Source organism: Vigna unguiculata, chromosome 6, assembly GCF_004118075.2.
Source record: "Vigna unguiculata cultivar IT97K-499-35 chromosome 6, ASM411807v1, whole genome shotgun sequence".
NCBI classification, from domain to species: domain Eukaryota; kingdom Viridiplantae; phylum Streptophyta; class Magnoliopsida; order Fabales; family Fabaceae; genus Vigna; species Vigna unguiculata.
The window spans coordinates 15,013,537-15,026,871 of NC_040284.1; the positions used below are offsets into that span (position 1 = coordinate 15,013,537).

Consider the following 13,335-nt stretch of genomic DNA (forward strand, 5'->3'; position numbering starts at 1 on the left):
ATAAATAACTTGAAACATGCATCCATATTCATGGTAATTATTGTATCTGTGACAAGATCTGAGCTTATAAGATATAACTATGTTTATTCAAGCAGAGGAAAAGATCCAAATCCAAAACAAGTTACAGGTCCACATCTTGCATATAGCTCCACTTTATTCTCAAGCAGGTATTAGAAAACACTAAAGGCTTATCCCTCAACCATTATGGAAAAAGAAATAGGGCCAATAAAGCATTAGACAGGGTATTGGTATAACTCAAGAACCTTCTTCCAAGATGGTCTATTGCTGATATCATCCCACCAAGCACTCACATGCTTCCTTTCTCTAACCAAATTCCCTCTTCCAGTTTGGTTCACCAAATAATGACCAAATGGGAGATGGCTAAGATCAGCAAGGCTGAAGAACTCACCAGCCAAGTACTTGCTTTTTGAGAGTCTCTCCTCATAAACATCAAGCACCTTCTCAAGCTTTTTATCACTCTCTTCTATCACTTTTTGGTCTGATGGAGCACCCATTAATGGGGCAAATAGAAGATTGATAACCAAGTTGTAGAGTGGTGGGTGAAAGTTATGAGCTTCCACTTCAAGCCATTGTTCCACTAGTCCCTTTTCTTCTATTGTCTTTCCCAACAAGTCTGTTCCTTGGTCTTTATACTTCTCTGCAAAGTATCTGATTATTGCTCGAGATTCTGCAACATTGGTTAAAATCAGTGAGTTAGAATGAACATAGACTATCTTACTTTTTGCAAAAGAACAGAGAAAATGCATTTTGGGGAAGTAAGCATTCGACCTTTCGGATTATCCTACATTGGGAATTTCGAACAATAAAAACCAATTCATACCAACCCATTAAGGTCCACGGCAGAGAAATGTATGATGCGTCATGGATCAAACAATAACATATGTTTATCAAAAACAATTAACACCAATTTCATGGAGCAACTGATTTATAAACCTCTCCGAGCCTCCTTTTAGAGCAAAGGAATAGCAATTAGGAAAGCAAAAGTGCAGAGCAAGAATAAACAACCCTAACCTCACAAATCAAACAACATTCTTGATAAATAGTTTCAACTACCCACATGAATAAGAGGGCAAATAAAGTGAAGAACATCACTAGAAAGATCAAAAGTTGAAAAGCCACCATTGCTTAACATAGGCACAAGAAAAAATATGCAGAAAGGAGCTTTGTGGTTTACCATAGAGAGTATAATCACCATCTTGAATAACAGGAAGTGATCCAAATGGCTGCAGAATCATCAGACACAAGTATAATTAATTAGACATGAAAAAAAAAAGGCAAATGTTACAAGAATTCCTAAAACCAAGTGAAGGTGCAGCTTATGTGGATCAAAAACTAAGTAGCAAAAGAAAAATTGAACCTGCAACTCAAGGAACTCGGGTTTCTTATTCTCTCCCTTGAAAAGATCAACATGAACTGCTTCAAACTCAATTTCCTTCTCGATCAGACACACAACCACCCTTTTAGGGGATGCATAAGTTGGACCATACACCTTCACCACCATTTTTGTGTCTAAATTTTGTTTGTGTCAGTCAAGTTGTGGTTTCATGCGGTTCACTCATGTTCTTATCACACATTCTTTTGCATTTTTATAATACCCTATTGATTATTTTAGAAAATTATTTATGACGAGAAAAAAAAATAGTACTTTGCTACCTTAGGCTACTTTGAAAAGTAACCAGACATCAAACTTTTTCCTATGGCTGGGCCCAACGTATTAAAGTAGCTGTCGGAAGAAAATCCTGCATCCCATTATTATTTACACCGTTTCTGTTGTCATTATTATCACAGTTGCTCTTTCATTCTCCACCGCGCTTTGATAGGAAGAAGACGAAGAAAAGAAAAAAATGAGAGTTTGTTTTTGAGGAAAACTCGTTCTCAAAATTTTGTTGTAAAAACTTGTTCTGAAACATATTTTATATATGCTGAAAAATTAGTTTTGAAAAGCTGGTTTCCGAAAATATTATATGTATTATAAAAAATTTGTTTTAAAAGTTTTGTTCCATAACACTCTTTGTAAATTATATTTCATGTATTCAAAAGAATCATGTTAAAAATCTTATTTCAAAATTCTCTTCCGAAAATTCTAAATCCAATCCTAATAAAAAACTTGTTGTAGAATGTTTTCGAAACAGATAATCTAGAGCTCACTGCTATAAACCGTAAAATGGTTATTTTAAAAATTGTAGGGTGTAATCAGAAATGATCGAAATAAAGGATGAAAAAAATTAAATAAAATGAAGAGAACATTGAGTTAGACCATCATAAATGGAATATTTATTTAATTTAAGTCCTTGAAATATTTTGACATAACATTATTTAGTGTTACCTTTGTAAGAATTATTAGAATAAAGGGATATTACCTGATTTAACTTCCTTTATTGTACTTTCTTTCCCGTCAATTTTGTGAAGTGTTTTAGAAATTAGTTAAGAGTATAAAATAGTTTTATAATTGATACCGGTATATTTTATTATTAAAAAGTAAATAATTATAAATAAAATTTTAGTTAAGCGAGTTTGATTTTATAAAATATTTCACTTCTAAACAACTTTTTTTTAAACGTTTTTTACTTTTTTTTTTCTAAGATTTTTACGTCTCTTCTGGTCTTTTAGAAGATTCGAGTTTATCATAAGACTCTTGGTGTAAAGATCAACAAATTGGATTTGTCTATAATGCAAGTTGTTTTTTTCTTTTTTCTTGAGTCAATTATACATTATGTTGCATGTGGCCTTTGAGGGATTGAACGTGGCTTTATCTAGTTGATATGTATTCTATTGTGGTCTTGATAGAATATTCAAATCACTGATATAGGGTTTCTATATGTAGTTAAAGTTACCTAAGGATTTTTGGTCTGAGCAAAGACTTGGACTCTTTATCTAAGATAAGGGAAACTATTTTATTTATAATATTTTTTTAGCTCTAAATTGATGATTGATTTTGTGTTAATGGAATGGAGAAGCGTGTTATGATTAATTGCCACACGGAATTTAATTCTAGGGACCCTTAGGAAGCATGGCGTTGGGCATATGTGTTTTTCCGCGGGGCTGTTAGAGAGACCTAGTAGTATAGTAGTGTTATATATGTATATATAGTTGCTTTGAGATACTCCTTCTTTTATGTTATATTCTGAAGAACTTGGAAGGTTTTAAAGGCAGTGTATGCATATATTTTATTTGATTGCACTTTATATCTTAAATGTTGATACTTATTAGTAGTTCTTTGTATTCTAATATAGGGCGACGCATTTTTTGTATCAGTTTGTGGGAAGTAGGGTTGTTAGATTTGTATAATTGTTGTTAGTTGATAATAGTCGTGCATTGTTTATTGTTTAAGGCTTGTTTTAAACTTTGCATTTGTGTTGCATCAGAAATGGCTCGTAGACCTCCTCAGTTTTACCGGTTGGTGAAGGCCATGGAGAGTATGACCGATGCTTTGTAGCAGTAGAATTGAAGTTGTGAGTTGGGAGAATTTCAAGCTGAGATTCTTGGATAAATACTTTTTGATAGTGCTAGATTTGATAAGGAAGCTGAGTTTTTGAGATTGGAGAAAAGAGAGATGTTAGTGAATGCCTATGCCTATAACTAATGATTTCTTGGAAATGATCTAGGCAAAATAGTTGTTGAATCCCGGTTTGAGAAAGACCACTGAATTGTTGGGTTGGGTAGTGATGAAGGAAGCTAAGGTTTTTAGTACGAGAATCGATGGTGTGTTGAGATTTAGAAAAATGGCGTGTGTACTAGAATATTATGAGTTGAAGCGTATGATTCTCGATAAGGAACACAAAAGTCGACTTATTATGCGTTTCGACATGAGTAAGATATATCAGACCAAAAAAAGAACAAAATCGTAAGTATTATGTGACCAGCTAGACATAGTAGATTGTGACCACCAACCTTGAAACAATAAAGACGATGAATGAATTCATGACACTCCTCACAAAAAAGCATGTTGCTGAATCATGAGTCCAGGAAGATAAAACCAATAAAGATAATTTGGTGGCACTTTCTTTACTTTTTAGCAGCAACTTGTAAGAATTATAAGAATAAAACGACATTTTACCTGTTAAAATCACTTTGTCACAATAAATAGCTTAAGTCATGCATATGGGTCAAATCAACAATAACCAGTCTCCAAAAACAGGAGAGGCTGCTCTCGGTCATTATTTGGATATGGTAATATTTGTGACAAGATCTGAACTTATAAGATACAACTATGTTTATTTTAGCAGAGAAAAAGATCCAAATCCAAAAACAAGTTACAGGTCCACATCTTGCATATAGCCTCCATTTTATTCTCAAGCAGGTATTAGAAAACACTGAAGGCTTATCCCTCAACCATCACGGATATAGAAATAGGGCTAATTAAGCATCTAGACAGGGTATTGGTATAACTCAAGAACCTTCTTCCAAGATGGTCTGTTGCTGATATCATCCCACCAAGCACTCACATGCTTCCTTTCTCTAACCAAATTCCCTCTTCCAGTTTGGTTCACCAAATAATGACCAAATGGGAGATGGCTAAGATCAGCAAGGCTGAAGAACTCACCAGCCAAGTACTTGCTTTTTGAGAGCCTCTCCTCATAAACATCAAGCACCTTCTCAAGCTTTTTATCACTCTCTTCTATCACTTTTTGGTCTGATGCAGCACCCCTTAATGGTGCAAACAGAAGATTGATAACCAAGTTGTAGAGTGGTGGGTGAAAATTATGAGCTTCCACTTCAAGCCATTGTTCCACAAGTCCCTTTTCTTCTATTGTCTTTCCCAACAAGTCTGTTCCTTGGTCTTTATACTTCTCTGCAAAGTATCTGATTATTGCACGAGATTCTGCAAAATTGGTTTAAATCAATGCATTAGAATGAACATAGACCATCCTACATTTGCAAAAGAACAGAGAAAATGAACATTGGAAAGTAAGCATTCAACATTTTAGACTATCCTGCATTGGAAATTTCACACAGCAATCTCATGGAGAAACTGATTTATAAGTAGAAATTAGTAAAGGCAATACTGCAGAGCAAGAATGAACAATCCTAACCTCACAACTCATACAACATTCTCGGTAAATAGTTTCAACTACCGACATAAATAAGAGACGCACAAAGTGAAGAACAAAACTAGAAAGATCAAAAGTTGGAAAGCCACCATTCCTTAACCACATGCACAAGAAAAAAAAAATGCAGAGAATAAAAAAAAGGGGTTTTTGTGGTTTACCATATAGAGTATAATCACCATCTTGAATAACAGGGACTGATCCAAATGGCTGCAGAATTATCAGACATATGTATAATTAAACATGAGAAAGAAAAAAGGCAAATGTTACAAAATTCCAAAAACCAAGTGAAGTTGCAGCTTTGGGGTCAAAAACTAAGTAACAAAAGAAAAAATAAACCTGCAACTTAAGGAACTCGGGTTCCTTATTCTCTCCCTTAAAGAGATCAACATGAACCGCTTCAAACTCAATATCTTTCTCAATCAGACACACAACCACCCTTTTGGGCGATGCAAAAGTTGGACCATACACCTTTACCACCATTTTTGTATCTAAATTTTTCTCTTTCTCTGTAGTTTGAATGTGTTTGTCTGTCAAGTTGTGGTTTTATGCTGTTCATTCATGAGCTTATAGCTTGAAAGTCATTGGTTTATCAGTTACTTTTCAATTGTTTAGTAAATTATTGAGCACAAATAGCATTTTGCTTTTTTAGTGCTTGATACTGACTATTGTTTTTTTAATTTTAACTTTATGTTTCCACTATCAGCACTCAATATATTTTATTACCATACAGATTTTGTTTCAAAACAAAAGATATAAGATGTGTTTAGATGATCGATGTTTTCTAAAACAGAAAAAAATTATTCAGAAGAATGTTACATTATTTAACATTCCACGACAGGATTCATGAAAAAGTTAAAAGAATCATTTGACCAAATATCTTGTCTAAATGGGATGTAATCGAATATATTTATTAGGGTGGGCTTAAATGTATAAGGTTACATATTCAGACTTCATTAATTGTTGAGTTATAAAACAAAAGAAGTGGCAAGAGTATATTTATAAAATCAAAGTAGATGCTGTTTTATTTTTCAAAAAATTATGATACGTATAAAATGTGTAAAATATTGATCAGAAATAATAAAAGCTTTTAAATAAAATTTTCGAAATAATAAGAATTAATTAGTAGAATATTGTGAACTTAGTTGTAATAATACAATGTGTAGTTGCTCAAGTAACAACTTTTTTGCCAACCAATGAAGAAGAGAAACTACAATTGGCCACATCTTGCTATAGCAATTTTGTGAATCACTAAATTCACAAAATTGTCTGTTTGTGACAGTCCCGTGATTGATTTTAAGTACAATATTATAGATATTCTTAAGTTATTTTAGTTAAAATATAAGTTATTTTATTTTCCATGTGTGACTTTACTCATGCGTCCTTACTTTATTCTTTATTATTTTACATTGTATGTATGTAGAAATTCGTGTAGAATGGATGGATTGAGACCCGACAAGTTGGATTTGCATTACTGAGAGTGCATTTTAGGATATGTCATTTTTCGTTAATGTGAGGGAAAAGGGTTTAATTATGTTTTTGATATTTATTTTCTCACGAAAATTTTAAATTGGTTTAGTTTTTTTTTTTCTCAATGAAGTTTTTATTTTTTAAAATATGATATAATTTGATTTTTTTTTGTTACGTGTTGGTTTATACTAAATATGATATCTAATTTTTCTTTCATTTAAATTACCTTAAACAAACATAAAGGTTATTACATTTACTTAAATGAGACTCTAAAATCATTTACAATTTATACAAAATAAAATTCAAATCACTACTGAATTTAAATCTTTTATATCAAGACAAAATTTGTTAAATTCCTTAGCAAGAGCCATCAACATTTCTTAAAACTACCGATTTATAATAAGTATTACTAACAATTTTGTTTTCTAACAACAATAAAATATAGAATAGTAAAATGGCAAAGATTAATTATCCTGAACATTTAGAATACATTTAACTCAAATAGACATAAGCAACCAATAGCTACAACATACAACACTTACCTCTTGACAACTTATACAAAGAACAAGCTTAACCTACACTCTTGACTTATACAAAGAAGAAGCTTAACCTAAACTACTAACAAGAACAACAACCTAACACTGTTAAGAACAAGGCAATAAAAGAAAGAATAAAGGAGAGAAAATAAACATAGAGAATTTAACGTTGTTCGGCATACAATGTGTATGCCTACGTCCATGACTACACTAGGAAGTATTTGTATTTCTGGTGTATCTCAAAGCTTTACATAGAGTCTCTTATATAGTAAAATAGAGAACCACATCTCACTATTCTAAGTGATGTGGGACTAAATCAAGTACCATAATACTAACAATTCTCTCACTTGGGGTTTGATTTACATTACCACCTAGTGTAGTGCCTTCATCATCAATTTTCTCGAAGGCTAGTTGAGGCAATGCAAAGCCTTAACTTAGTTGTTGTGACAGTCTTGGTCAACATATCAGCTAGACTCTCTGCACTTGGAATCTTCAACAAAATCAAGTCTCCATCATTTATCAAGTTTTTGATAAAATGATACTTCAATTCAATGTGCTTGCATCTGGAATGAAGAATTGGATTTTTAGCAAGACAAATGACACTTTGACTGTCACTGAACAATGGAGATTCATCTTGCCCTTTTCCTAATTCTTTTAGAAGATTTTTCAACCATATCATCTCTTTTGCTGCTTCTGAGATAGCTACATATTTAGCTTCAGTGGTTGAAAGGGAGACTCTATCTTGAAGTTTGGAATTCCAACTGATAGTTGTGCCACCCAACGTAAAAATATAACCTGTTGTGCTCTTTCTACCATCCAAATCACCTCCCAAATCTGCATCAGAAAACCCTTGTAAAGTGAGATTACTTCTTTTAAAAGACAAATTCATCTTTGAAGTGCCCTTCCAATATCTCAATATCCACTTCACGCCTTCCCAATGCTCCTTTTCGGGATTGGATAGAAACCTGCTCACAACTCCCACTGCATGTGCTATATCAAGTCTGGTGCAAACCATAGCATACATCAAGCTCCCTACTGCAGATGCATATGGCACTTTAGACATGTGACTTTCTTCTTCCTCCGTCTGAGAAGATTGCCTTTTTGAGAACTTTAAGTGAGTTCCCAAAGGTGTATTCCTAGTTTTAGCATTTCCAACATTGAACCTGTTAAGCAATTTTTCTATATATTTTTCCTGAGATAAGTTTAGAATACCTTCAGATCTATCCCTGGAAATTCTCATTACAAGAATTTATTTGGCTGGACCAAGATCCTTCATTTCAAAATTTTCTAACAATTGTTTCTTCAACCTGTCAATTTCTGCCATATTAGCACCAGCAATCAACATGTCATCAACATACAAGGCAAGAATGATATAACTATCAACATATTTCTTCACGTAACAACAATGATCTTCTTCACATGTTTGAAATCCTGAGTTTCTCATAAACTCATTAAACTTCTTGTACCATTGTCTTGGTGCTTATTTCAATCCATACAAACTTTTATGAAGCTTGCATACAAGATTCTTTTTGCCTTGTACTTCAAAACCTTTTGGTTGTGCCATAAAGATTTCTTCCTCAAGATCTCCATGTAGGAATGCAGTTTTCACATCTAACTACTCCAGATGAAGATTTTCTACAGCTACTATACTCAAGATAACTCTGATGGTAGTCATCTTGACAACAAGAGAGAAAATATCTGTGAAGTCAATTCCTTGTCTCTGTTGGAACCCTTTCACTACGAGTCCTTATATCATTTGCTACCATATGGTTCTTCTTTTAACCGATAGACCTACCTATTTTACAAAACCTTCTTTCCTTCTGGAAGCTTGGTTAAAGACCATGTCTTATTCTTCTGAAGAGACTTTATCTCATCTTCCATTGCTAGCTCCCACTTAATAGATTCATCTCCCTGCATAGCCTCAGCAAAATGCTCTAGCTCACCGCATCAATCAACAACAAGTAATGCAATGAAGGGAAGTACCTTTGTGGTGCTACAATTGTTCTGTTAGACCTTCTAGTCGGTAATTCAGGAGTTACTGACTCTACTATCTGTTCAGGTTCTGACCCAGACTTTGACTCAAGCTCTAACTCAGGCTCTACTTCTGTATTCTGCCTTCTGTTGACTACATCACTTTCTAAAATTTCTTCTAATGATACCTGCTCTAGCTGTTTTTTGCATTTGTAAATTCTGTAGTCCTATCCTTATAGAACATGTTTTCATTAAAACTAACATTTCTACTTCTGATAATTTTCTTGTTTTGGTCATCCCAAAACCTGTAGCCTTACATGTCAGATCCATAGCCAATGAAATAGCATCGCTTTTCCTTAGGGTCCAATTATCTCTACTATTAGAGTTCAACAAAATATAAAAACTTTCAGATGTGAAAGGTTTACCTCATTTCCAGACCAGACTTCTTCAGGTAACTGATAGCCTAAAGGAACTGATGGTCCTTTGTTTATGAGATAGACTATTGTGCTTATTGCATCTGCCCAAAATACCTTGGGTAATCCTGACTGGATTCTCATACATCTTGCTCTCTCATTCAAGGTTTTGTTCATTCTTTCTGCCACATCGTTTTGTTCTGGTGTTCCTGGAACCGTCTTGATCATTCTGATCTCATTCTCTGAACAAAACTCCTTGAATTGACTACTGTCATATTCTCCACCATTATCAGACTTCAACCATTTAATCTTTAAACCTGTTTGAGTCTCAACCTCCTGTTTCCACCTTTTAAACACAGAAAACACATCAGATTTATTTTTAAGAAAATAAACCCATACCTTTCTTGTAGAGTCATCACTGAAGGTTACATAATATTGTGAACCTCCAAGAGATTTCACTGGAGCTGGCCCCCAAATATCTGTATGCACTGGTGCTAGTCTTTCAACTTTAGACGACTTACTTGTTTTGGAGAAGCTAACATTTTTCTGCTTTCCAAAGATACAATGTTCGCAAGGTCCAACGTCAACATGCTTCAAGTTAGGTATTTTACCTTCTAAGACCATGAGCTTCATTCCTTTCTCACTCATATGCCAAGTCTTTGATGCCACAAAGAGGAACTGTTGCCAACTTTTGCAACTGATATCATATCCTCATCTGCAATCATGTAAAGAGATCCTTGCTTCTTTCCACGAGCAACAACAAGATTACCTTTCATTACCTTCCAATGTCCATCTCCAAAGGTGGTGTAATGCCCCTCATCATCCAACTGCCCTATAGATATTAAGTTTCTCTTTAAGGCTGTAATATGTCTGACATTCTTCAAAGTCCACACACTTCAATTAGAGGTTCTGAAATTGATATCACTTCTTCCTATAATATCAAGAGATTTTCCATATGCAAGGTAGGCCTTCCCAAACTTTCCTGGAACAAAGTTAGATAATAATTCTAAGGAAGGTGTAGTATGAAATGACGCACCCAAGTCCATAATCCATGAGTCAATAGAACTATCTAGACTACATAATAGTGCATCTTCAATTTCATCAGTTGCTGCATTTGCTGATTGATCATTATCTTGCCTCTTATTGTTGTTGTTCCTCCTTGGAGTCCTACATTGATTTGTAAAGTGACCCATTTTCTGACAATTCCAACAAGTGATATCATTCCAGAATTTTGGTTTTGATTTCTCTCTAGACTTTGATCTGCCTCGGCCTTGATTACGACCTTTCTGGCTACTTCTTCCTCTAGTTTCAGTACTCAATGTTGAACCAGAACTAGAACTAGAAGATTCCCCTGAACTTTTCCTGTGAACATCTTCGCTTAAGATCAAGTCACGGATGTTATCAAGCTTCAACTTACTATTACTTGCAGAATTACTAACTATAGTAACAGTTGCACTCCAACTTTCCAGAATAGATGATAATAAAATTAATGCTTTCACCTCATCATCAAATGTTATCTGCACTGATGTCAACTGTGCAATAATTGTATTAAATTCACTAATATGATTAGTAATCGAGTTACCTTCACCCATTTTTAGGTTGACTAGCCTGCGAATCAAATACACTTTATTGGCTGCAAATGGCTTCTCATACATATTTGACAATGCCTTCATCAAATCTACGGTTGTGTTCTCGTTCATGATGTTGAATGTAACATTCTTGGCTAATGTCAACCGGATCACACCGAGTGTCTGCCGATCTAACAAATCCCATTCTGCTTGCTCCATGTCGGTTGGCTTCTGCCCTGTTAAGGGTAGATACAACTTCTTCTGATACAGGTAGTCCTCTATCTGCATCTTCCAGAACCCGAAGTCATTGCCATCAAACTTCTCAATCCTCACATTCCCTTCTTCCAATGCCATTGCTCTTGCTGCTTTTAACCAAAGCTCTTTACTGCTTTTGACCAAAGCTCATGCTGCCTTTGACTAAAGCTCCTGCTGCGACTTTTGACCAAAGCTCCTGCTACCTTTGACCAAAGCTCTTGCTACCATTGACCAAAGCTCCTACTACTTCTCTAAACTGAGATTCCCAAGAAGAAAATAGAAACCAAATCTTTTCTGATGTGGAAGATTAGACAATGCTGCAACCACAGAGCATACTAAGAAAAATGGCTCTTGATACCAATTGTTAGGAACAAGGCAATAAAGGAAATAATAAAGGAGAGAAAATAGGCACAGAGAATTTAACGTGGTTCGGCGTACAATGTGTATGTCTACATCCACGACAACTAACACCACCCACCACAACTAAAAATTGCTCTTTTCCAGATCTACCACCTATAATACAATTTACACAAAATTAAATCACCAAAATATGAACCATAAAAAGACAATAGAGCCTGATCAACATAGATCAATCATTTTCACGTCGCACCAACACCTCTAACCAAGTCCATCAAGTGCCCCTAACCACACTGCAAACCAATGCAAATGCTCTTCACCGCACCTCCAACTATCACTTTATAGCTCTTGCAACACAAAGGAATGATTTTAAAGAACATACCAGTTAGTGGAACCAATGGCCCATGCAATCTCAAAACTTCACCAAAGGGGAATCACTAAAGTATGAACCATAAAAACATACCTTACCAACATAGATGAACCAACTTCATCTCGCACCAAGAACAACACACCGACACCTCGAACCACCTCCACCAAGTGCCCTTAACCACACTTCAAACACTACAAATGTTGTCCATCACAAATCACCGAATAGTTTCAGCTCTTGCTACACAAAACGAAAGGATATTTTGAAACACATCCAACAACAAAACATGCACACTCACACACTCATGACCCACCCACACACTTATGACCCACTATCACTCACACACAACACACATAAGAATCAGTTCCATAATTGATTCTCTCTCACCCACTCTCTCTCTCTCTCGCATACACATACACACGAGAATTAGTTCCATAGTCGATTCTACACTTTTACACAACACACTAAAATCAGTTACATAACTAATTATTTCACCTTTTAACACACATGAGAATCACTTATGGAACCAATTCTTGCACACATACACACAACACTCACATACACATTTTCACGATCTATGGTTGTTGTACAACATTCACACACACATGAACATGTTATTAAGAGGTTTGTTCTTCACCAACACCCTCACAGGAGCCACACTTCATTCCACTACTCACTCATCTCCAAAGGCTTAAGGACGAACAACACACTACACAACATAGAGCCATCTGCTTCCCAACTCTCACAACTTCATAGTCAATGTTCATTAATGGCAATTGAATAAGCTTATCCCTCTCCACCTCCCTTTTTCTGCCTTCTCTTTCCTCTCAACAATTGAAGTTCATGTCCACCATTTGAATTCATCCTTCTTCTTTGTGCAGTGGACAAAATTGGGACCAATGCAGAACCCTCTTCTCAAGCTAAGTCTTCCCCTCATTTCCGTAAGTTAGGCTTCAACTTTCAATTATTGGAATTTCAAAATATCTGAGCTAGAATCTCGAAACCTCACTTGCTTGGTGAATCTGCACTTTCCCCTTAGGTTTTGAGCAGTAGTGGTGCCCTTGTTAGGAGCTTCTTCTTTGCTAGCCAGTAGTTGTTTAAAGGTAAGGGAAGCTAACTTAATTACATGGAATTCTGTACAAAACACTTCTCTACTGGTTGTAAATTCTGTAATTGAGTGGTAAATTGTTGTTTGATTCGTTGATGCTTGAATTGATTTTATAATTCCCTTGATTTCTGAGTTTGCATGTGAGAACAGGTTAGAAACTCTTATGTTTTCGCCTAGGCGAGAAACCCTCGCCTGAGCAAAAACACCAGAAACTCACCTTT

The 13,335-nt window shown here is 35.1% G+C and overlaps 2 protein-coding genes across 2 annotated transcripts; both read right to left on the reverse strand.

Moving 5' to 3' along the window:
• Positions 1-59: 59 nt before the first annotated feature.
• On the reverse strand, positions 60-1,653 carry LOC114189228 (glutathione S-transferase F10-like). Its single transcript, XM_028077946.1, has 3 exons — positions 1,379-1,653; positions 1,196-1,244; positions 60-688 (listed from the first exon to the last, which is right to left on the reverse strand). The coding sequence occupies exons 1-3, from the start codon at positions 1,520-1,522 to the stop codon at positions 234-236; spliced, it is 648 nt and encodes a 215-aa protein (XP_027933747.1). The 5' UTR covers positions 1,523-1,653; the 3' UTR covers positions 60-233.
• A 2,468-nt stretch (positions 1,654-4,121) lies between these two features.
• On the reverse strand, positions 4,122-5,668 carry LOC114186668 (glutathione S-transferase F10-like). Its single transcript, XM_028074645.1, has 3 exons — positions 5,409-5,668; positions 5,231-5,279; positions 4,122-4,843 (listed from the first exon to the last, which is right to left on the reverse strand). Exons 1-3 carry the CDS (start codon positions 5,550-5,552, stop codon positions 4,389-4,391), a joined length of 648 nt encoding a protein of 215 aa, XP_027930446.1. The 5' UTR covers positions 5,553-5,668; the 3' UTR covers positions 4,122-4,388.
• Positions 5,669-13,335: the final 7,667 nt, after the last annotated feature.

Bases quoted from the DNA above. Each gene is read 5' to 3' on its own strand.
- LOC114189228 (XM_028077946.1), bottom strand. From the start codon at position 1,522: ATGGTGGTGAAGGTGTATGGTCCAACTTATGCATCCCCTAAAAGGGTG. The intron at 1,245-1,378 runs GTTCAATTTTTC...ATGATTCTGCAG, and splicing joins CCGAGTTCCTTGAGTTGCAG to CCATTTGGATCACTTCCTGT. The intron at 689-1,195 runs GTAAACCACAAA...CCAATGTTGCAG, and splicing joins TGGTGATTATACTCTCTATG to AATCTCGAGCAATAATCAGA.
- LOC114186668 (XM_028074645.1), bottom strand. From the start codon at position 5,552: ATGGTGGTAAAGGTGTATGGTCCAACTTTTGCATCGCCCAAAAGGGTG. The intron at 5,280-5,408 runs GTTTATTTTTTC...ATAATTCTGCAG, and splicing joins CCGAGTTCCTTAAGTTGCAG to CCATTTGGATCAGTCCCTGT. The intron at 4,844-5,230 runs GTAAACCACAAA...CCAATTTTGCAG, and splicing joins TGGTGATTATACTCTATATG to AATCTCGTGCAATAATCAGA.